This window comes from Ranitomeya imitator, chromosome 9 (genome assembly GCF_032444005.1).
Source record: "Ranitomeya imitator isolate aRanImi1 chromosome 9, aRanImi1.pri, whole genome shotgun sequence".
In the NCBI taxonomy this organism is placed as follows: domain Eukaryota; kingdom Metazoa; phylum Chordata; class Amphibia; order Anura; family Dendrobatidae; genus Ranitomeya; species Ranitomeya imitator.
In genome coordinates this window covers 65,245,760-65,269,189 of record NC_091290.1, presented here as the reverse complement: position 1 = coordinate 65,269,189, position 23,430 = coordinate 65,245,760, and the positions used below count along the sequence as shown (strand labels likewise).

The following is a 23,430-nucleotide window of genomic DNA, read 5'->3' as shown; positions in this document are numbered from 1 at the left end:
AGGAGGCTGCTTCCAAGTAAAATGAGGCTTGCATACACTGAATTCAGAATTTAATTCTAATGCTTTTGGCATCTTGCAGAATTCAATTTACTGACATTGATCATACAGGTCACCCAACTCCTGCATTATATTCACTTTACAGCAGCTTCACCCGCTATGACAGTTGCTCCATTGGTATCCGGAGGCCAAAATGAACTGTGGATCTCACAAAACTCAGGTTTCACCTGCTGGCCCTCTGAAAATGTGAAGCGAGGGCCGCATAATGACATTGTGGTGGACGTGGTTGTGGTTGTGGGAGCCGCCCAAACTTCAAACAGCCTCTTTTAGCTGCCATTGAAAAGTAATGGGGAATATGTATTCCACTATCTAGCTAACTATTTGGAATGAGGGAGGGACCTCCCAAATATAGAAGTGAGAGCTCTCCCAAATGGATGATACAGGGCCACCTGAGGGCCCTTCCCAAACTCAGGTTTCACGGCACCTGCTGGCTCTTTGAAAATATCAGGCGAGGGCCGCATAATTACATGGCAGTGGACATGGTGGTGGCGGCAGCAACAGCAGCGGGCGGAGCCCAAATTCTAATGGGCCTATATTAGCTGGCATTGTAAAATTGATGGGAAATATATATTCCACTATCTAGCTAACAATTTGGAATGAGGGTGTGAGAGCCCTCACAAATGTTAAATGAAAAAATAAAGTCAAAACGCTCCTTGTGAACAAATGCTAAAGGGGAGGTATGGTTTTTAATTTCTTTTTTTGTATTTTTACTTAGCATTATATACTTGTTATTATGATGGGGAAAAGGTTTCTTAGCATTTTTCACTTTAAAAAAATATTTAGGTTTGGTTTGGTAGATCTTCTTATAAATCCATAAAACCGGCACAATAGCCTGACAACATTATTCCCAGATACCATATGTGTGTCATAAAGGCATGCAGCCATCTTCTCCATGCTGTTCCCATTTAGCTTTAGCTCTTTCACATCCATTTCAGCTTTTTTCTCATACCCCCAGACCTGTTTGTTGGGTCCAGCAGAGAAATATTTGGCTTTCCCATTGACTTTCATTGGATTTGTTATTTATTTATTTTATTTACTTTACTCATCTATATAGCACCATGAATTCCACAGCGCTTTACAAACATAATTCTGTACAAATACACAGATATTAGAAATTATTCATGACGATTTTTCTGAATACGAATACTTCACTATTCGCTCATCGCTATTCTCCATTGAAGAAAAGTCATTTCTTTGTATGGTAGAAATATGCAAGTATATGGGTATCCCTGGAGTTGATCCTACATATCCCCTCAACCAACTCAGGAAAAAAGTCGCATCATGACACTTTTAGGTTTAAGGTCAGAGAAGGGGCCTTCACCTATGCCCCTATGTCACTCATCAAGGAGCTCTTCTAGGAGCATGACATCGAGGAGGAACTGCACTCAAAGGTCTAGCTGCTGGCATTTTTGTTTGTTAGCGGTGTCAAAGAATTTCCTCTACTTCAGTTTCCTGAAACAAAATGATGTGTTTAACCCAAGAAAATGTGTCAAATTTTGTGGTGGGGACAAAAGATAGTAGTGAGCTCAGAACTGATTTCTCGATCTCTGTAAGACGATGTAATGATAGATTAACAATTTGATTAGCATCATTGCTGATATTTTTAGCAGAAGCGTTAGGTACAGCCTCTGTGAGGTTAGATTTGGCCATGATCTGTCTCTCAAGTGATAATGCACAGTGTTTCTGTTCTCTAAAAAAGAGGCAGCAGATAAGGAGGATAACGCCAGTGTTAAAGAATGGTGGATTGACCCAGTCCTGTTTGCATTCCCTTGCCATCTTCTATTGGAACTTCTAGACCCAAAGATTTAAAGTTGCTCCATGAATGTATGTTTTTGTTTTTCTGCTCAGTGTCCAAAGAGTCAAAATCAGAAGACAATATATTCATTTGTGGCTTTTGATTCTCAAAGAGAAAATATATGCCCAATTTTCTTTAAATTCAGTGAGGCCTTTTACAAAAGTGTTTATACCTCTGATCTTTCCAATTGAATTGATATCTCTCAACTGCAATTTTCAGGGTTCCTTCCAATTTTTAAAAAAAAATCTGCATCTGCTTTAAAATTGAGGGCTTCCTTTATAAGGCCCTGTAGTTTAAGAGACGATTTCTCTAAGGTTGCTTTCTCCTCTTCAAGCAGGATTTGCATGAATCCTGATGGTTGAAGCTTTAGACTCCTTTTTCCACTCTTGTAGCAGGGCCATTGATATACATCTAAGGGCAGGGGCGTTAGTGATCCTTAGTCCATAAGGTACAATGTTTAGCCTAATATAATTTTCAAGGGACTTTACCTCCCACCAAGATTTTATATTATTCTTGTTGGCCTCTGACAATCCCAAAGAGGTTGATTTTAGGGTACGTTTGAAAAGGATAAAAAAATATGACATAATTTCTGAGAAGACTTCTTTGGCATCATCAAACTGTTTATTAGTATTAGTTCCACTGGCCATTTATATAACTTCCGGCGACAAGCTGTATGTGACCACACGGTGATGCTGGAACACATATGCGTTCCACTATGCAGCCATGTCATTTCCGGGTACGACAGGGGAAATTACGCTTTTTTCAAGCACTATTCATTTTCATGCACATCGGCACTTTAGTGCGTCCCACTGCATCTGAAGACCAGTGTACTGTCTATAGAATCTGCCAAATCTCCTTTTGAAAGATTCCGTGATGAACTTCAAAACTACATGTGGGGGGCAACGCATAGGGGTTATGCAATGATCACCAAGCAAAGTATTTTATAACTTTGTGAAATTGCCTATTAATATAGGTCATCAATGTTTTGGTCTATAACCCTTCCACCATGGTTTACTATGAGCTGAAGGGGGTTCCTTTATCATGTTTTGTCCGGCTTCTCTGAGCTCTCCATTTAGGCTATGGTCCTCGGGCATCTATTTGCATGTTGTTGTGCACATTAGAGGGACACAATACCCCTTAGCTTCTATCCCTTTGACACAACTAAGTGTTTTAGTACTTCCATAATATTAGGTTATCTTTAATAATGGAAGACATTGGTAATACATAGGTCATATTTGTTGTTCTACATGTATTGGCATTTTTTTTCTGATGCCTATTACCAGTTCCAGTGTTCACTAGGGCAAGTAAGCGATAGTCATCAGTGAGTCGGGGCACCTAATTATTCCTACCAACCTCCGTGGATAGACATGGTTAATCTAGAGCAAGCTAGGGGCACTCAGGCCCTTGATATTTGTCCTATCAAGATATTGTATACAGTATATTCCTCTGTGCCCACTTTAGGTTTCTGGCTTCATGCGTCTAAACACACCCCTATGTTTTTAACAAAACATTTTTGATTGATTTTAATACATTTAAAAAAAGCTAAAGATAATTTTTAGAGCTTTTTATCAGTGGTTGTGTATTGCAACCGAACTTGTGCTGAGCTTTCTACTTGTGCTAATACTACAGCTCTCCGGCTCATAAGACCATTCACTTGAGGAGAGCCGACCCTGCAAAAAACTAGGAAATAAGGAGAGTCTGGAAAACTGTGTGCTGCTCAAGCAATAACTTGAGAATAACCCCTTTAATCGGGTCAGTGTAGAGTGAGGTCCCCAAATCAGATGGTAGTTTGAGGTGGTTTGTAAATCGAAAGGTTTAGCCTACTTGTATATTTTCTTCTTCACTTTATGCTTGTCTCTGTGCACACTGCAGTGAAACTATGGGGTACTCTAAGGAGCCTTTATTTGTATGTGAATTAGGAATCAGGATGCTGATAGATAATTGTTTCTGGTCTGTTCTCATGACACAGCATAATTTAGAATATGATTATTGGAATTTTAAATGTACAGAAAAAAGCCATTCAGAATATAAGAAGGTGCTATTTAGGCTACGTTCACACTAGCGTTGTGCGCCGCTGCGTCGGCGACGCGACGCACAACGCACCGAAAAACGCATGCAAACGCACGCAAAAACGCTGCGTTTTTCGACGCATGCGTCGTTTTTTGACGAAAATCGGACGCAAGAAAAATGCAACTTGTTGCGTTTTCTTGGTCCGACGCTAGCGTAAAAAAAGACGCACGTGTCGGAAAACGCAACAAACAAAAACGCATGCGTCCCCCATGTTAAACATAGGGGCGCATGACGCGTGCGTCGCCGCTGCGTCGCCCGACGCTAGCGCGACGCACACTAGCCGAACGCTAGTGTGAACGTAGCCTTACTAACACTTTTTGTCCTGAAGACTCTCTCCATATTGTACATGTGATGGTTGTCCTTCTGTCATTACCTCCCTGGTGGTTACTTTTAATAAAGAGCTGTCCAATCCATGGGGAATGTTATTAACAGTCTTATTAAGAGTCATGACAGATCCACCCTTCAATGACGAGTGTGCCATTTATCGACTGCAAAGAATAGCACTCAGTGATTTCACATATTTATTAGAGCTTTTTTTATTGGTAGCAAACAAAAAGTATGAAGCTCACTGATACTTGCATACTAGAAACTGTGCCTATGTACCCCAGAATGTAGCATAGCAGACAAGGTGCCCCTTTATGGACCTGAGCATGACCTTTCTTCTCACTTATTCCAAACAGTGAAGCTGAAGGATTACCCCCATTAGAATCAAATACATCTGAGGCATATCCAAGGAAGAAATCCAATTGTCAGCAACAATAAATGTGATACATTTTCCAGCTGTAAATCTGTCATGTGTGAACATATCCCATAAATAATCTGACGTGTCAAAACAGCAATGGTAGCATAGGAAAAGGAGGAATCGAAAAGGGACAAAGTGCAAAATAGGGTCTTATCTGGGTATCAATATTAAAAGGAATGCACAAATTGTGCTCACCTGGTTGGGCTGTGTGCACACAACCACTGATAATGGTTAAGACTGCTGAAGACCCACCAAGAGAGGAAAGCGTACAAGTAAAAAGCAAATTGGTTGGTCTGCTCTGCCGTGAAAGAATGGAGGATGCCAATCCATAGTAAGTGGTATATTTGTCAACGCGTTTCAAAGTATACAACTTCTTCATCAGGACAATCACAATGAGGATCCAAATAGCATGAGAAGATAGAAATAGAGAAGACATTTGAAAAACACGAGTGTAAGGCTACTTTCACACTAGCGTCATACTCGGCCAGTCGCAGTGCGTCGGGCCGACGTTCCGACGCTAGCAGTGAATGCGCCGCACAACGGGGGCAGCGGATGCATTTTAACAGCACTGCCGCTGCCCCATTGTGAGGTGCGGGGAGGTGGGGGCGGAGCTCCGGCCGCGCAAGCGCGGTCGGAAATGACAGACCGTCGGCAGCAAAAAACGTTACATGTAACGTTTTTTGCAGCCGATGGTCTGCCACAACACGGCGCAACCGTCGCACGACGGTTGCGACGTGTGACAAAGCATCGCAATGCGACGCTAATGCAAGTCAATGGAGAAAAAAACGCATCCTGCAAGCACTTTTGCAGGATGCGTTTTTTCTACAAAAGGACGCATAGCGGCGTGCAGTGCACAACGCTAGTGTGAAAGTAGCCTAAGAAAGAAAGAAATAGGATCAGGACATATGACCGCTGAGTGACATTTCACCCGAGGTCAACAGTTAAAAATCAGATGTTACAAGATAAGCATAATAAAGAAATCATCAACAATCAAAAATCAATATAGTATGAAATTTACTAAAAAATATTATCTGAACAGATTGTGTTGAAGTGGAAATAACGAAAAAAATAAAAATATATAAACAAAATATATTGACATTTTCCTTGTTTTGGTTTTCGCTGCATGTTGTAATTTTGTTGTAATTTGACGTAATTTGTGACATAACCCAACAATCTACAAATGAGCGTAGACATGCACTCAATCTTATTCAAATAACTTCATTGAGTTCATATTTATGTTAGCACTTATTTCAGCACCTGCCCGAGCAGTGATTTAAGAAAACCAAAATCATGATTAGAAGTGTGACTTACACGGACAACCACACTCTGCTTTACCAGTAAAGAATAGACAAAGCCGGGTTTGATTTCATGCATCTGATTCATTCTGTTTATTCATTTTACTGTTTGTTTATTGGTTGTCCTGATGAAGAGGTTGGATACTTTGACATGCGTTCACGAATAAACCACTTCGTGTTAGATAGACATCCTGTATTCTTTCACAGCAGTGCTGAACAACTCATTTGCTTTTTCCTTCATCAATGGTAGAATAAATCAATGATCTCATCGGGCACCAACAATGCTATGGATTTACATGTCTTTGTATAACCTATTGGATGTGATCTTCAAGCTGCGGATATTTTTTATGGGATGGAGTATTTAGTGCATTGAATGAACGGCACTTCATGCTGACCTTCAGACCAAGAGCACATATTCCTTGGCTTGGGCACTGTGGGGCAACATGAAAATTGTGGTGCCCAATGCGACATTTCTAAAAGAGCCCCCAACTATCATACTGTAGGTCTTCTCATATGAGAGGAATAAACCTTTTGGGCTTCCCTAGGCTCCAGGGTGCAGTTGTGGCTGCAACCTCTGCACCCACCAAGAGACCTTGTTTGTTATTGGGTTGGGTTATGACAAGGACAAGAATGATGCCCAATTAATGTGCCTCGGTAAGGCTAGGTTCACAATTGCATATATGTGCGTAGAGCATCATCCGCAACTGCAAACGCATGCAAAAACACAAGCAAAAGCATTATAACGCAGACTTTTTATCCGCATCAGCTTACGCATGACGACAAAAAAACACTGCATGTGCATGCATATGTATGCATTTTTTTATTGCGTTTGCATTTTTTATGCGCATGCGTTCGATATTTCCAGGAGGGGTGTCTCAATGAGCGTGCTTCAATCGGTTCCTGGACATGCGCAGTCTGAAGTACGCAATTGCATTGAACGCACGTGTACGCAAGGACACAGTAATGCGTTTTTTAATGCAATCATCCGCATGTGCATGCCTGCGCATATTTGACAAATTTTTGATGCTTCCAAAATTGCAACATGTAGCGTTCTCTGGACCAAATCCAAAAAAACTTGGCACTCTAGATGAATAATTATCATATGCAAAAGGTTTATTGATGTGCATCCATAATGGCGTTCTCCGGACCCCGCCGCACATTGAGAAACGACACATGCGTACGCATCCGCAGGTGAATGCATGCGAACACATGTCCCTGCGTACATCATGCTAAATATATGTATGCAATAGGCATGCGGATGTATGCAGATGAAACGCTGCATACACAGACGCAAATGTGAAACCAGCCTATGAGATCTGGTGCAAAAAAAAGAAGAGAAATAAACTCTTTCACGTGTAAGAATGTGGAATACAGTATATAAATATGTAAAACTGATATTGATGCAAGTTTATACTCATCTGGAGTGTTTTTGCAAGTTTGGTAAGAAAATGCAGTGGAGATGACTCTGCCCCAGCCCGATTTTCAATGCCCAATGATTGGACTGACAGTGAAATGTGAATACAAACGCAGTTACAGCGGCTGTCATAAAATTATTTCACTGCATCCACAAACAGGATAAAAAATGTAGGAAATGTATTAGTTAAAATGTAACAACAAACACAACGCATTTCAGCTCTCAGGATTGGGACGGCATCTGTCCTGGGACCTGAAAAGCACTGTGATGTTTCATTTTAGCAAATACATTTTCTGAATCTTTGTATTCTGTGATTTTTCTATTGAAGATATATAAAATATTTCAGTTGTAACAAACATTGCCTACCTATACATCACTATGAACGGTATTTATGATGTTCCGAGTGGTTAGACTAGCTGCTTCTGGAACTGCGGGTGGGCTAACAGTTCTCTTTTACCCTTAACTGTTACCATATCGGTTAAAGAGAATGTGATTTAATTGCCCCCTACTTCTATCCATGACCAAGTCACCCTAAGGGACTAAACTGAATGAATTTCTAATAACATATTGAACTTACATTGAATTTATAATATGAACGTCTGAGAAAGCAAATCCTCATGGAAACACCAACAGTAACAAACATCTATTAAAAAGATAAGAAAAAACAAACACGTAGAAACTAAATTGCCCTGCAGTGATGTGAGTTGAAGCAGAGTGCTTCTTGATGTTTCACACTATACACATAAAACATCCGTCACCATGGATGGGGGATTCTCAGTCAGCCAAAATTGATTTAATGTTAAAGGCTAAAAGCAGGCACACAGTCGTCCCATTAATATTTTAATTTAAGGCATGCTATTACTAACAAATATCGGCACAAAAAATAACAGCAAGGAGGGACCGTTAGAGTCCCATTACAAATATATCTTTCTTAGATTATTCCATTTCATGTACTGAGGGCACTTACTTCCTTTTCCAGCATTAAGCCCTCAGCTCTGAGGTTCTTCTCGAAGGTGCTACGTTTCTCGATCTGTGGACTGGATTTCTTATATACCAAAATGTAGTCAATGCGTTTTATTCCATCTTTAAAGTATAAGCCAAGGGACACCACCGATGTAATTTCTTTCTGGATGTTACAAAAAAGAAAGTGGTTAATAAGATGGAACAATGGGATTTAAGGTACCGTCACACTCAGCGACGCTGCAGCGATATAGACAACGAGCCGACCTAAACTAGATCGCTGGAGCGTCGCTGTTTAGGTCGCTGTAGAGAAGTCAAACACAGCAACTCCAGAACAATGCAGGAGCGATCCAGTGATGTAACGGCGACTCACTTCTCGTTCTCGCTGGTTGTTAGCTCCATGTCAAACAGCCGGAGTGTACCGATCCGACACACATCTAGGGGCCCTATGCTCGTTGCTGGCGTCGTTGCTTTTGATGTCAAACATGACTATACACGCCGACCTGGCGACGAAAGAAAGTTCTGGACTTCTAGCTCCGACCAGCGATGGCACAGCGGGATCCAGATCGCTGCTGCATGTCAAACACAACAAGATCGCTATCCAGGACGCTGCAACATCATGGATTGTTGTCGTTCTCTTTGCAAAGTTGATGAGTGTGACGGTAGCTTTACTCTAAAGAGCAATGGCTGATGACCTTAGATTGACAAGTAGACATACCTCTTGCCATGCATTATACATATACATTATATTTGTATGTTACAAGCTTCAAGGGCAATACTCCTTAAAATTATGGTACTAATTCATGTGTCGTGGCTTTGCATCCATGGAGGGGCTCACTCACAATTTTGCCTAAGGACACAGCCATGAATAAAGAGTGTCATCTAAACTTTCTCCAACCTGACTTCTCCCAACCATCCAGTAGTGATTTGGTAGCAAACAATGCTTTTTCAAGCATAATGGAAAGCCTGTCACAAGGTAAAAGTGATAACTAAAGGGCTCGTGAACAATACATTGAAATTTGTGGTCCGTGGGCAGCAAATTCTTCATGTATCAATCCCATAGAGAATGTGGAGATATGGGGGGTCAATGGGCACCCAGGTCCGTTAGCTGCCGAAAGGCCATTCTCTCTTTAAAGTAGGCATAACGCTTCCACGGTTGCTACCCCACCTGAGAGAAAGTAACGACAAGTGTAGGAAGATGACAGTCCATTCAGTCCATACAAGGCCAGTTGATCCGAGGATCATAACCCGGTTTCATCTTCCAGAGTTGGTTACTCCACCTGTTGCACGCACACAGAGAGGAGGTAACGACAAGCATAGGAAGATGACAGTCCGTCAAGGTACCAGGCCAGTTAACCCGAGAGTCACAACCTGTCTTCTCAGACATATCCATGGTTCAGCATTGGTCCATGGAGCAGATTTGTATTCTTCCAACTGGGGCTGAAAATCCCTAGGTTGTTTCCTGTAGAATGATAGATATGTGTCTCTTGTGATAGAGCCATGATGTAAAATTGTTGCTGTCCTGTCTCTGGTCCTTTTTTGATGTATGGATGTCTTGGCAGAATGTCTGTCTATTTCTCTCAGTCTCCCTGTCTCTGAGTCTCTTTATACAGAGGCAAGTAACCTATTTTTAGACTTAGCAAGTGTCCATCAGACCAGCTTCACAGATAAGGGGAATAATGGTGATGAGATCAACTAACATTACTTGATTATATAATGTACAATAAAAAAGGAGAGAAAAAATAAGGTGACGGCACCACTTTGCAGCAAAGTCTGATAATCACATATGTGGCACACATGCGTCAACTATACCATACAATACCGGGTGCTGATCCAAGAAAAAACATCATAAAGAGTATGCAAAAAAAATGAAAATACGGATAGCACTCACCTTAAAAATCTTGCTTTATTTCAACGTTTAAAACATCATGGCCAGGAGAACAGATGAAGGAGTGTGTGAGCCAGTGCTGACGACGGCCGTTTCGCGCTCAACAGCGCTTCTACGGGTCAATGAGCGTGAAACAACTGTTGTCAGCACTGGCTCACACACTCCTTCATCTGTTCTCATGGCCATGATGTTTTAAACGTTGAAATAAAGCAAGATTTTTAAGGATCGGTGAGTGCTATCCGTTTTTCTATATTTTGCATACTCTTCATGGTGTTTTTTCTTTGATAAGCACCCGGTATCCTATGGTATAGTTGACACATGTGTGCCACATATGTGATTATCAGACTTTGCTGCAAAGTGGTGCCGTCACCTCTGTTTTGCTCTCCTTTCTGATTATATAATCTATTTGCATAGTTTTTCGCTCTCTCTGCTTTTGAAGTCAACAAACTGGCTCCATAACACAATGCATAATTAGAATATCAGCAAATGTTACTAGTGAGCAAGGGTAAACGCACAATACAAGTCAATATTAGCAGCTTACACAAACAAAAGTCTGTTTTTATTAACCAACCAGAAATCAACACGTAAATTCAAAAGCCAACAAACAGATAACATTCGACTATTCTTGGTTTGCTAAAAACAGTGTCTGGTTAATTAAGATACAATGCCGTGTCTTCACAGAGAACCACTGTTCAGTCCTCAAAAAGTAAGTGTACAAATAAAAGCACAGAAATTGTGATAATATCCAAGTATCCAAGCACAGAGTAGCCTGAATAGGCAAGAATGGTCTGTGATCATTCAGGATGACGGTGATATCCAGCTGAACACTGAATGTGTTTTTCAACACTTAAAAGAAATATACAACAAATACAAGTTTTATATTGCCGTATTCATAATGAGCTAAAGAACCATGTTGCAAAGTCATTTTTCCAGAAAAATCAATGTCGTAAAAATAAACATTCAAAACAATGGCAAAATTCCAATTTTACCATTTCACCACAACTGGCTTTTTTTTAGTATGTTTTCTAGTGCATTGTATAGTAAAATAAATAGTGTAATCAGTCAAAACTACAACATTTCCCTTAAAAATCAAGCTTTAAAATAGATCTCTTGAAGCAAAATTAAAAAAGTTATAAGACTTGGAAAAAGGAGAGGAAAAAATGAAGTAGGAAAAATTTGCTGTGGCAGGGAAGAGTTAACAGATACCCCATCTCATTGTATGAGCAAGGCACCAAAATTATGATCGTTACCTACAAATCATTCCCTTATTGAACAAACTTACTTTTTTTGCTTCATTTCACTTTATGTCCATTCTTTGGGGTAATGAGTGTTGAAAATTTCCGAATTCATACTGACTAATTCATTCCATGAACTAAACCTTCATGGTTAGTGTAATATTGCGTTTCCTTGACCTGGTTTACAATTCTATGGTCTTGTTACGCGCTTAAATAAACCATTGCTGAAAATGTATTCCCTTCCACTGTCCAGCTCCTGATTGGCTATTTCATCACCTTTAGAAATATCTGCTTGTTAAAGGAAAGCAGCAGTAAGCAGACAGCAGCGATTAGACACTTAGGTGAAAGCAGAACCACAGCTTACCGAGCTTAGCGCACGCTAACTGACGGCTACAGTTACACGGCTAAAAGCTTCTATTAATTATCTAGTCGTGCACTCATCTCTCTTCTGGTGTAAGATTTTCTGACATCTAGAGCAGAATTAATAATGGCAAGGGAGGGGGGATCACAGGAAATTTGCTAAGGTGCCCGGAATTCAACAGATTATAGATGCTGGAGACCTTGTAAATGGAGATTTTGTTGAGTTCCTGCGATTTGCACAAAAATGAACAACATGGTAGGACGCACTCCTCGGAACTGTACTAATTTTGCACAGCAGCTTGAGCACAACAGTTCTTTTTACAGTCTACGATTATGTCCTCTTGAGCCTTAGAGGAGAAGATTAGAAATAACGCAATCTTTGTAATGTAGTACACAAATTTTTCCATAACGTAGATACCGGGGCAACATAATATAAAAGTATAATACATTACGTTGTCACAATTTCTTCACTTGCTCCCTCAGGCACATGGGGTGAAGTTGTTGGAAGATAACAATAATCATTCAATTAGACCAAGAGTCCAATGCTACTTGCCTTTAGCCTTCATTTAGATGTCTGCTTTTCACATATGTTTTCTATCTATGATTTTCACGGATAGAACACATACCCATTGTGGTCTATGGGGCTATTCACTCAGCAGTGTTTATTTGCAGACCCTGTATCCGCAAAAACAAAATCATAGAGACATGTCCGCTTTTGATCATGGATGAGTCAGAAATTAAAATTACCCATCCAAACTTTATGAGTCCGTGAAAATCATGAACAGTTCATTGATGACCTCCCTGTACAATCTTTATGTTGTCTGTGATTAACATCGCAGTGACTAGAAGTTTTGCTTTTTTTCATATTTGAAATGCACTGATGAAACACTCATGGTAAAAACAGACCAAACCCCGATGAAACCCTCAACTGTTTTTTTAGTTCCAATGAGGACTTAATGACTGTAATGGAAAATATATGGCTTAGAGCCTTTGTACCATAGAGGTAACTCATCAGGTCGCAAAACACTATTTACTTGCAGATATAGGGTTAATGAAAATTAACCCATATTCTCCCTTTAGCAGCTCACTTTCAATGATTGGAGCAGTGCATGGAGTGGTAACAGTCGCCTCTCCCTATACAGTGAGTGTAGCTGCTCGCCAGCACTTTGATTGACAGCCTGCTTCCCTGGCCACCAACAAGACTGTTGTGAGTTCTGTTTTTGGGCTCCCTCTGGTGGTTACTGATGGTACTGGGTGACTTGTCTTTCCTGGGTTTCTGGGTTCCACCTGTTCCATCAGCATATGGGAGTTTCCTATTTAACCTGGCTTTGCTGGCATTTCCTCGCCGGTTATCAATGTATCCAGTGTGTCTTGTTACCTCTGCTCCCTGCTCCTAGAACCTTCTGGACAAGCTAAGTTTGGATTTTCCTGTTTTGTGTTTTGCTTAATTTGGTTTTTAGTCCAGCCTGCAGATATGTGATTCTCTGCTGCTGGTTGCTCTAGTGGGCTGAAATGGCTTTTCATGTACCATGAGTTGGCACATGAGTTCAAGTAATTTCAGGATGGTTTTTTGAAGGGTTTTTCGCTGACCGCGCAGTTCACTTTTGTATCCTCTGCTATCTAGCTTTAGCGGGCCTCATTTTGCTGAAACTGTTTTCATACTACGTATGTGCTTTCCTCTCATTTCACCGTCATTATATGTGGGGGGCTGCTATTTGCTGTGGGGTATTTCTCTGGAGGCAAGAGAGGTCTGTGTTTCTTCTGATAGGGGAAGTTAGATCTTCGGCTGGAGCGAGACGTCTAGGATCATCGTAGGCACGTTCCCCGGCTACTTTTATTTGTGTGTTAGGTTCAGGGTCGCGGTCAGCTCAGGTTCCATCGCCCTAGAGCTTGTTTGTATCTGTGCTTGTCCTTTTTGTGATCCCCTGCCATTGGGATCATGACAGTATAACCGGCCCACAAAGTGTTAATTGTATTGGCTGTAGTAGGAGGATAAGTAGTCTGAGGAAGTTTTTTTTTTTTTTTTCCCCTCAGAGTTTGCTGCCTAGCCTTATTGCAGCCTGGCTACTTCCTCCTCCTCTTAACCCCTTCATGACCAGGGGATTTTTCGTTTTTCCGTGTTCGTTTTTCGCTCCCCTCCTTCCCAGAGCCATAACTTTTTTATTTTTCCGTCAATTTGGCCATGTGAGGGCTTATTTTTTGCGGGACGAGTTGTACTTTTGAACGACTTCATTGGTTTTAGCATGTCGTGTACTAGAAAACGGGAAAAAAATTCCAAGTGCGGTGAAATTGCAAAAAAAGTGCAATCCCACATTGGTTTTTTGTTTGGCTTTTTTGCTAGGTTCACTAAATGCTAAAAATGACCTGCCATTATGATTCTCCAGGTCATTATGAGTTCATAGACACCAAACATGACTAGGTTATTTTTTATCTAAGTGGTGAAAAAAAATTCCAAACTTTGCTAAAAAAAAAAAAAAAAAATTGCGCCATTTTCCGATACTCGTAGCGTCTCCATTTTTCGTGATCTGGGGTCGGTTGAGGGCTTATTTTTTGCGTGCCGAGATGACGTTTTTAATGATAGCATTTCGGTGCAGATACGTTCTTTTGATCGCCCGTTATTGCATTTTAATGCAATGTCGCGGCGACCAAAAAAACGTAATTCTGGCGTTTCGAGTTTTTTTCCCGCTACGCTGTTTAGCGATCAGGTTAATACTTTTTTTTATTTGATAGATCGGGCAATTCTGAGCGCGGCGATACCAAATATGCGTAGATTTGATATTTCTTTTATTGATTTATTTTGATTGGGGCGAAAGGGGGGTGATTTAAACTTTTATGTTTTTTTTATTTTTTTCACATTTTTTTAAACTTTTTTTTAAAACTTTTGCCATGCTTCAATAGCCTCCATGGGAGGCTAGAAGCAGGCACAGCACGATCGCCTCTGCTACATAGCAGCGATCTGCTGATCGCTGCTATGTAGCAGAATTGCACGTGTGCTGTGAGCGCCGACCACAGGGTGGCGCTCACAGAGACGGGCAATCAGTAACCATAGAGGTCTCAAGGACCTCTATGGCTACAATGGAGACGCATCGCCGACCCCCGGACATGTGACGGGGGTCGGCGATGACGTCATTTCCGGCCGCCCGGCCGGAAGCGGTAGTTAAATGCCGCTGTCTGCGTTTGACAGCGGCATTTAACTAGTTAATAGGTGCGGGCAGATCGCGATTCTGCCCGCGCCTATTACGGGCACATGTCAGCTGTTCAAAACAGCTGACATGTCCCGGCTTTGGTGCGGGCTCACCGCGGAGCCCTGCATCAAAGCAGGGGAGCCGGCATCGGACGGTATAGTACGTCCGATGCCGGTAAGGGGTTAATCTTTGAATGGCTCTGATCTCAGCTGTTTATCATGGACGTCCAGAGTTTGGCTTCCAGCCTGAATAATCTTGCCACTAAGGTTCAAAATATACAGGATTTTGTTGTACATGCTCCTATGTCTGAACCTAGAATTCCTGTCCCAGAGTTTTTTTCTGGAGATAGATCTCGTTTTCTGAATTTTAGGAACAATTGCAAGTTGTTTCTTTCTTTGAAATCTCACTCCTCTGGAGACCCTGCTCAGCAAGTCAAGATAATTATATCTTTCCTGCGGGGTGACCCTCAGGATTGGGCATTTGCATTGGCACCAGGGGACGCTGCGTTGCTTAATGCAGATGCGTTTTTTCTGGCATTGGGTTTGCTCTATGAGGAACCTAACCAAGAGATTCAGGCTGAAAAAGCTTTGCTGGCCCTCTCTCAGGGGCAAGATGAAGCAGAAATTTATTGTCAAAAATTTCGGAAGTGGTCGGTACTTACTCAGTGGAATGAGTGCGCTCTGGCTGCAAAGTTTAGAGATGGCCTTTCTGAGGCCATTAAAGATGTTATGGTGGGGTTCCCTGCGCCTGCTGGTCTGAATGAGTCTATGACTATGGCTGTTCAGATTGATCGGCGTTTACGGGAGCGCAAACCTGTGCATCATTTGGCGGTGTCGTCTGAACCGTCACCTGAGATAATGCAATGTGATAGAATTCAGTCCAGAAGTGAACGGCAAAAGTATAGGCGGAAAAAAGGGTTGTGCTTTTATTGTGGTGATTCAGCTCATGTTATATCAGCATGCTCTAAACGCACAAAAAAGGTTGATAAGTCTGTTGCCATTAGTACTTTACAGTCTAAGTTCATTCTGTCTGTGACTCTGATTTGTTCATTATCATCCATTTCCGTCGATGCCTATGTGGATTCAGGCGCTGCCCTGAGTCTTATGGATTGGTCATTTGCCAATCGCTGTGGGTTTAGTCTGGAGCCTCTGGAAGTCCCTATTCCTTTGAAGGGAATTGACTCTACACCTTTGGCTATGAATAAACGTCAGTACTGGACACAAGTGACCATGCGTATGACTCCCGTTCATCAGGAGGTGATTCGCTTCCTGGTACTGTATAATTTGCATGATGTTCTAGTACTTGGTCTGCCATGGTTACAAACTCATAATCCAGTCCTTGACTGGAAATCAGTGTCTGTGTTAAGCTGGGGTTGTCAGGGGGTTCATGATGATGCACCTCCGATTTCTATCGCTTCATCTACTCCTTCTGAGATTCCTGTGTTTTTGTCTGACTATCGGGATGTTTTTGAGGAGCCTAAGCTCAGTTCGCTTCCTCCTCACAGGGATTGCGATTGTGCTATAAATTTAATTCCGGGCAGTAAATTTCCTAAAGGTCCTTTGTTCAATCTGTCAGTGCCAGAGCATACTGCTATGCGGGATTATGTTAAGGAGTCCTTGGAAAAGGGACATATCCGTCCATCTTTGTCCCCTTTGGGAGCAGGTTTTTTTTTCGTGGCCAAGAAAGATGGTTCCTTGAGGCCTTGTATAGATTATCGTCTTTTGAATAAGATTACCGTAAAATATCAGTATCCTTTGCCATTGTTGACTGATTTGTTTGCTCGCATTAAGGGGGCTAAATGGTTCACTAAGATTGATCTTCGGGGTGCGTATAATCTTATACGAATAAAGCAAGGTGATGAGTGGAAAACCGCATTTAATACGCCTGAGGGCCATTTTGAGTATTTGGTAATGCCTTTTGGACTTTCTAATGCTCCTTCAGTCTTCCAGTCCTTTATGCACGATATTTTCCGTGAATATCTGGATAAATTTATGATTGTGTATTTGGATGATATTTTGGTTTTTTCTGATGACTGGGAGTCTCATGTTCAGCAGGTCAGGAAGGTGTTTCAGGTCCTGCGGGCCAATTCCTTGTTTGTAAAAGGCTCAAAGTGTCTCTTTGGAGTCCAGAAGATTTCTTTCTTGGGGTATATTTTTTCCCCTTCTACTATTGAGATGGATCCCGTCAAGGTTCAGGCTATTTGTGACTGGACGCAGCCTACATCTCTTAAGAGTCTACAGAAGTTCTTGGGCTTTGCTAATTTCTATCGTCGTTTTATAACTAATTTTTCTAGTGTTGTTAAGCCTTTGACGGATTTGACTAAGAAGGGTGCTGATGTTGCTAATTGGTCTCCTGCGGCTGTGGAGGCCTTTCAGGAACTTAAGCGCCGGTTTTCTTCTGCTCCTGTGTTGCGTCAGCCAGATGTTTCGCTCCCTTTTCAGGTTGAGGTTGATGCTTCCGAGATTGGAGCGGGGGCGGTTTTGTCACAGAGAAGCTCCGATGGCTCAGTGATGAAGCCATGCGCGTTTTTTTCTAGAAAGTTTTCGCCGGCTGAGCGGAATTATGATGTTGGTAATCGGGAACTTTTGGCCATGAAGTGGGCATTTGAGGAGTGGCGTCATTGGCTAGAGGGTGCTAGACATCGTGTGGTGGTCTTGACTGATCACAAAAATTTGATTTACCTTGAGTCTGCCAGGCGTCTGAATCCTAGACAGGCTCGTTGGTCACTGTTTTTCTCTCGTTTCAATTTTGTGGTTTCATACCTGCCAGGTTCAAAGAATGTGAAGGCGGATGCTCTTTCTAGGAGTTTTGTGCCTGACTCCCTTGGAAATTCTGAGCCCTCTGGTATCCTTAGGGATGGGGTGATTTTGTCTGCTGTCTCCCCAGACTTGCGACGTGCTTTGCAGGAGTTTCAGGTGGCTAAACCTGATCGTTGTCCGCCTGAGAGACTGTTTGTTCCGGATAATTGGACCAGTAGAGTCATCTCCGAGGTCCATTCTTCTGCGTTGGCAGGTCATCCTGGAATATTTGGTACTAGAGACTTGGTGGCCAGGTCTTTTTGGTGGCCTTCCTTGTCGAGGGATGTGCGTTCTTTTGTGCAGTCTTGTGAGGTTTGTGCTCGGGCTAAGCCTTGCTGTTCTTGGGCCAGTGGATTGTTGTCACCTTTGCCTATCCCGAAGAGGCCTTGGACGCACATTTCCATGGACTTTATTTCGGATCTCCCTGTCTCTCAAAAAATGTCCGTCATCTGGGTTGTGTGTGATCGCTTTTCTAAAATGGTTCATCTGGTACCCTTGCCTAAGTTGCCTTCCTCCTCTGAGTTGGTCCCTCTGTTTTTTCAGAATGTGGTTCGTTTGCATGGGATTCCTGAGAACATCGTTTCTGACAGGGGATCCCAGTTTGTGTCTAGATTTTGGCGGACTTTCTGTGCTAAGATGGGCATTGATTTGTCCTTTTCGTCTGCATTCCATCCTCAGACGAATGGCCAGACTGAACGAACTAATCAGACCTTGGAAACTTATTTAAGGTGTTTTGTTTCTGCTGATCAGGATGACTGGGTTACCTTTTTGCCGCTGGCCGAGTTTGCGCTTAATAATCGGGCTAGTTCTGCTACCTTGGTTTCTCCTTTCTTTTGTAATTCGGGGTTTCATCCTCGTTTTTCCTCTGGTCAGGTGGAACCTTCTGATCCTGTCCTGGAGTGGACATGGTGGTGGATAGGTTGCATCGGATTTGGAGTCATGTGGTGGACAATTTGAAGTTGTCCCAGGAGAAGGCTCAGCAGTTTGCTAATCGCCGTCGCCGCGTGGGTCTTCGACTTCTTGTTGGTGACTTGGTGTGGTTGTCTTCTCGTTTTGTTCCTATGAAGGTCTCTTCTCCTAAGTTCAAGCCTCGGTTCATCGGTCCCTATAGGATCTTGGAAATTCTTAACCCTGTGTCGTTTCGTTTGGATCTCCCGGCATCGTTTGCTATTCATAATGTGTTTCATCGGTCGTTGTTGCGGAAGTATGAGGTACCTGTTGTTCCTTCTCTTGAGCCTCCTGCTCCAGGCTGGTGGAGGGAGAATTGGGTATGTTGTGGAGAAGATCTTGGATTCTCGTGTTTCCAGACGGAAACTCCAGTATTTGGTCAAGTGGAAGGGTTATGGTCAGGAGGATAATTCTTGGGTGGTTGCCTCGGATGTTCATGCTGATGATTTGGTTCGCGCTTTTCATAGGGCTCATCCTGGTCGCCCTGGTGGTTCTCGTGAGGGTTCGGTGACCCCTCCTCAAGGGGGGGGTACTGTTGTGAGTTCTGTTTTTGGGCTCCCTCTGGTGGTTACTGATGGTACTGGGTGACTTGTCTTTCCTGGGTTTCTGGGTTCCACCTGTTCCATCAGCATATGGGAGTTTCCTATTTAACCTGGCTTTGCTGGCATTTCCTCGCCGGTTATCAATGTATCCAGTGTGTCTTGTTACCTCTGCTCCCTGCTCCTAGAACCTTCTGGACAAGCTAAGTTTGGATTTTCCTGTTTTGTGTTTTGCTTAATTTGGTTTTTAGTCCAGCCTGCAGATATGTGATTCTCTGCTGCTGGTTGCTCTAGTGGGCTGAAATGGCTTTTCATGTACCATGAGTTGGCACATGAGTTCAAGTAATTTCAGGATGGTTTTTTGAAGGGTTTTTCGCTGACCGCGCAGTTCACTTTTGTATCCTCTGCTATCTAGCTTTAGCGGGCCTCATTTTGCTGAAACTGTTTTCATACTACGTATGTGCTTTCCTCTCATTTCACCGTCATTATATGTGGGGGGCTGCAATTTGCTGTGGGGTATTTCTCTGGAGGCAAGAGAGGTCTGTGTTTCTTCTGATAGGGGAAGTTAGATCTTCGGCTGGAGCGAGACGTCTAGGATCATCGTAGGCACGTTCCCCGGCTACTTTTATTTGTGTGTTAGGTTCAGGGTCGCGGTCAGCTCAGGTTCCATCGCCCTAGAGCTTGTTTGTATCTGTGCTTGTCCTTTTAGTGATCCCCTGCCATTGGGATCATGACACAAGACCTTCTGTCCACCTCAGGTTTGGGTTTAGGGTATCTGCTTTTCTTTTACTCAAATTTCATAATAGCCAACAATTTTTGTCATTGTTGCTTTCATGTCCTGAGCAGTTGTATAGCGACACTACATCTAAGTAATAAGACCATTTTTCAGTATAATATCTGTAATCTGATCCATACGAATGCAGGCCTATAAACCAGAGCAGTTAATTTCATATTCACTGGGAGAATATCTAGAGAATTTTATTAGCACTGGTGCTATAAATAAGCGATAACCTACAACATTCATCTGAATAATAATAAAGCATCTCTAGATGAACTTTAATTTTTCTCCAAATCATTATCCGTGCAGAGCATTATGATTATGAGAATTCAGTTAGGCCTGGATCAGTGGGGGAAAAAGACTTTGGACCCAAAACAAGCCCTGCTGTATTTGTTGTATAAATTAATCGAGAAGTATAGGACTGCAAGTACATACAGTAAGTGTTGGAATTCTGACCCAGACGACAGTCTTTCCATGGGCACCACATCATACAGATGTTGACCACATTTGGATTGTATGGGTATCATAATAGCATAAGGATGTGTGTAGATCATCATGGAGGTTTTCTAGATCTTTAGTATATGAATATATTAAAGGAAAATAAATGCATATTTTGTCGGTGTCTATGTCTACTTTATAGGGGTTGTTCAGAAATAAATTAAAAAAAAACATGATAACCTGCTGCCACCATTAGAGAAGCTCATGAGCCTACAATATACTGTCCTGCACAAAACTCTATATTAAAGGGATTGTATGGCTGGTCCTTTTAATACTTCAGCGGTTTGAAGCTGCTCAATCCCTCATGTGTATGAGTCCTTAAATTGACAAAATCAAATTTGTGCTTGATGTGAGCAGCTGTACATTTGTGCCAAAACTTGCATAATGTCTAGACTATCTCTCTGATAAATCTGAATAAAACTTGCAGACCACACCAAGTTCTTGAAGGCCACGCTAACGTTTTAACCACTTGGTGATGGTAAACATGTATTAATACAGCCCTGTACTTATGTGTACACTCTACGAGAGGTACCATAATTAAACTTTTGGAGGTTTATATTCACCAGGTCCAGCAAATTTTTCTGAAAAAAAAAAAGATTTGCTGCAAATAAATTTGTTGTGAAGTACAGATAGTCCAATTGCTCTGAAATAAGGTGGTCAACACTCTGCCATGTTTTATGTGTTTAACGGGCCTGAGTAATTTGGAAGTTAGACGTGAGAGACAGAGACACACTTCAGGGTCAGGATAATCAGCGGTAGTTTTGTAGCTTTATATTGACAAGTAACAACTTTGTCCATTCACTACAGTCGTTATGTAGGACTGGCCTTCCCTGATCTGATCTGAGCAGCGATTTCTACTGCTTGGCAGATGTTCAGCAGAAGGAAAAACAAAACCAACGAGGGAAAGTTCAGCAGTAGGAAACAGGAGACTGGAAAAGGACAGAGTTCAGCAGCAGGAAACATGAAACCAATGAGAGGGAGTTCAGCAGCAGGAACGACAAAACTCCAAAATGAGAGAGTTCAGCAGGAGGAAACACGAAAGTGCAAAAAAAAGAGAGTTCAGCAGCAGGAATCATGAGACAGAGGAAAGAGAGTTCAGCAGCAGCAAACACAAGTCCAGGGAAAGAGAGCTCATCAGTAGGAAACATGAGATCCCATACTCTTGAAAGGTAATTTGGGGAAGCTCTCGCAGTGCTTGCCTCACTGATACAATATTACAGAATGCAAAATGGTCACAGACAATTTTGAGCAATTTGTATGAATCAAATTGCACATTACTCAAATTCACTGGGACTTGTGGTTTTTCAGTTAATTTAATTTGATGAACTCTACCAACTAACGTAAAAACGAAATTTTAAAAACATCCAAATAACAATGTTGGAACTGTCACACTACACAAGCAGTATAGATAAACCACAACTATGAACCACTAATCTCCATAAAATAATCATAGTCAGATACCACAAATGGCGGCCAATATTAGGTAAGGCTCCACTTCATTTCCAGTGAGACACCGTAGATATCAAGTAAGGGCGGCTATATATGGTAACTATAATTAGGCCTATTGTTATGAAGGAATTATGGATTTGCTCTGATATCAGTTTTTATGTTGATAAATTAAATTAGCGAGATGCTGGCAGCTTCTGGAAGGGCAAACTTTGACTGTGAATACCATGATTACCAAAGAGGTGCTAATAAATGCAAGGGGAGATAATTACCTCTAAGACTACGTTCACATTAGCATTGTGCGGGGCAGCGTCGGGCGCAGCCGCGGCGACGCATGCGTCATGCGCCCCTATATTTAACATGGGGGGGGCGCATAGACATGCGTTGCCTTGCGTTTTGTGACGCATGCGTCATTTTGGCGCAACTGTCAGGGCACAGAGGACGCTGCATGATGCAGTTTTTTCTACGCCAAAAATCATGCAAAAATGAACGCATGCATCACAAAAAGCTGCGTTGTGCATGCGTTTTTGCATGCATTGTGCGTTACGTCGCCGACACTGCCCCGTACAACGCTAATGTGAACATAGCCTAAGGCAGACAGTACATCTTGCATTCAGACCTGACATGGCAAAAATGGAAATGCAATATTTACATTTCAGATCTATAATATCCAATGTCAACACTATCCATGGATATATCTGTCTTCTGGGAATCTAATTGCTTCTGTGGCTGCAAACAAAATGTGTTTTCACTGGTGGAAAACCACACATATGTAATATCTTGCTCAATTATGGAGATTTCATAGTCATGTTTGCTGTGGTTAGGTTGGTAAATGTACAGAATGCATGGAAATGTGGTGGTCATATTATTCCACTAGATGGTTCCCGTGGGATAACATGATGTAAAGTAGAATCTCTCTAATCTTTGCCATAGCACTCCTCACAAGACCGTGCTGATTTCTTTTCCCCTTCATTTATCCCTCCCTTACGGTGCGCTGTGGGAGCTGCTCTGGGTGATACATTCCTGAAATCCTAACACCGACCTTAGCCACAGGACCTGCAGTAGTGCAGTCACACTTCCAGTGTGCAACACAGGAGGATTTTAAGCCGGCAGTGTGTCTCACCGCTCTATCTCAAACAGACTGGACCATACTTCACTCGGCGCCACAGCCCTCTGCTCTTCACTGTCTACTGGGGTTATGCAGGGGTGCATCACCCTAGAAGGTTAGTGGCCTCTTGGCTTAGTTACTAGAACTCTCCCTTCTCTTGTTTTACATTACAGTGGTCATACTGACACTACAGATGTGTCACAGAATTTTATTTATACCATTGGGCAGTGAAGAAAAAAGAATTAACTTTTTTACCACCAGCATTTTGTTTTAGCCCCAGATTTTAAATTTTCACACTGGGAAATAAGTCAAAA

At 42.1% G+C, this 23,430-nt stretch overlaps 1 protein-coding gene across 2 annotated transcripts in view; it reads right to left on the bottom strand.

Moving 5' to 3' along the window:
- ANO3 (anoctamin 3) overlaps nt 1–23,430 on the bottom strand; it is a 745,314-nt gene that overhangs the window by 320,891 nt on the left and 400,993 nt on the right. For both annotated transcript variants that reach the window (XM_069740331.1, XM_069740330.1), the window contains exon 5: nt 8,341–8,499. In XM_069740331.1, coding sequence (XP_069596432.1) covers nt 8,341–8,499 — 159 coding nt within the window. The remainder of the gene's footprint in view (nt 1–8,340; nt 8,500–23,430) is intronic.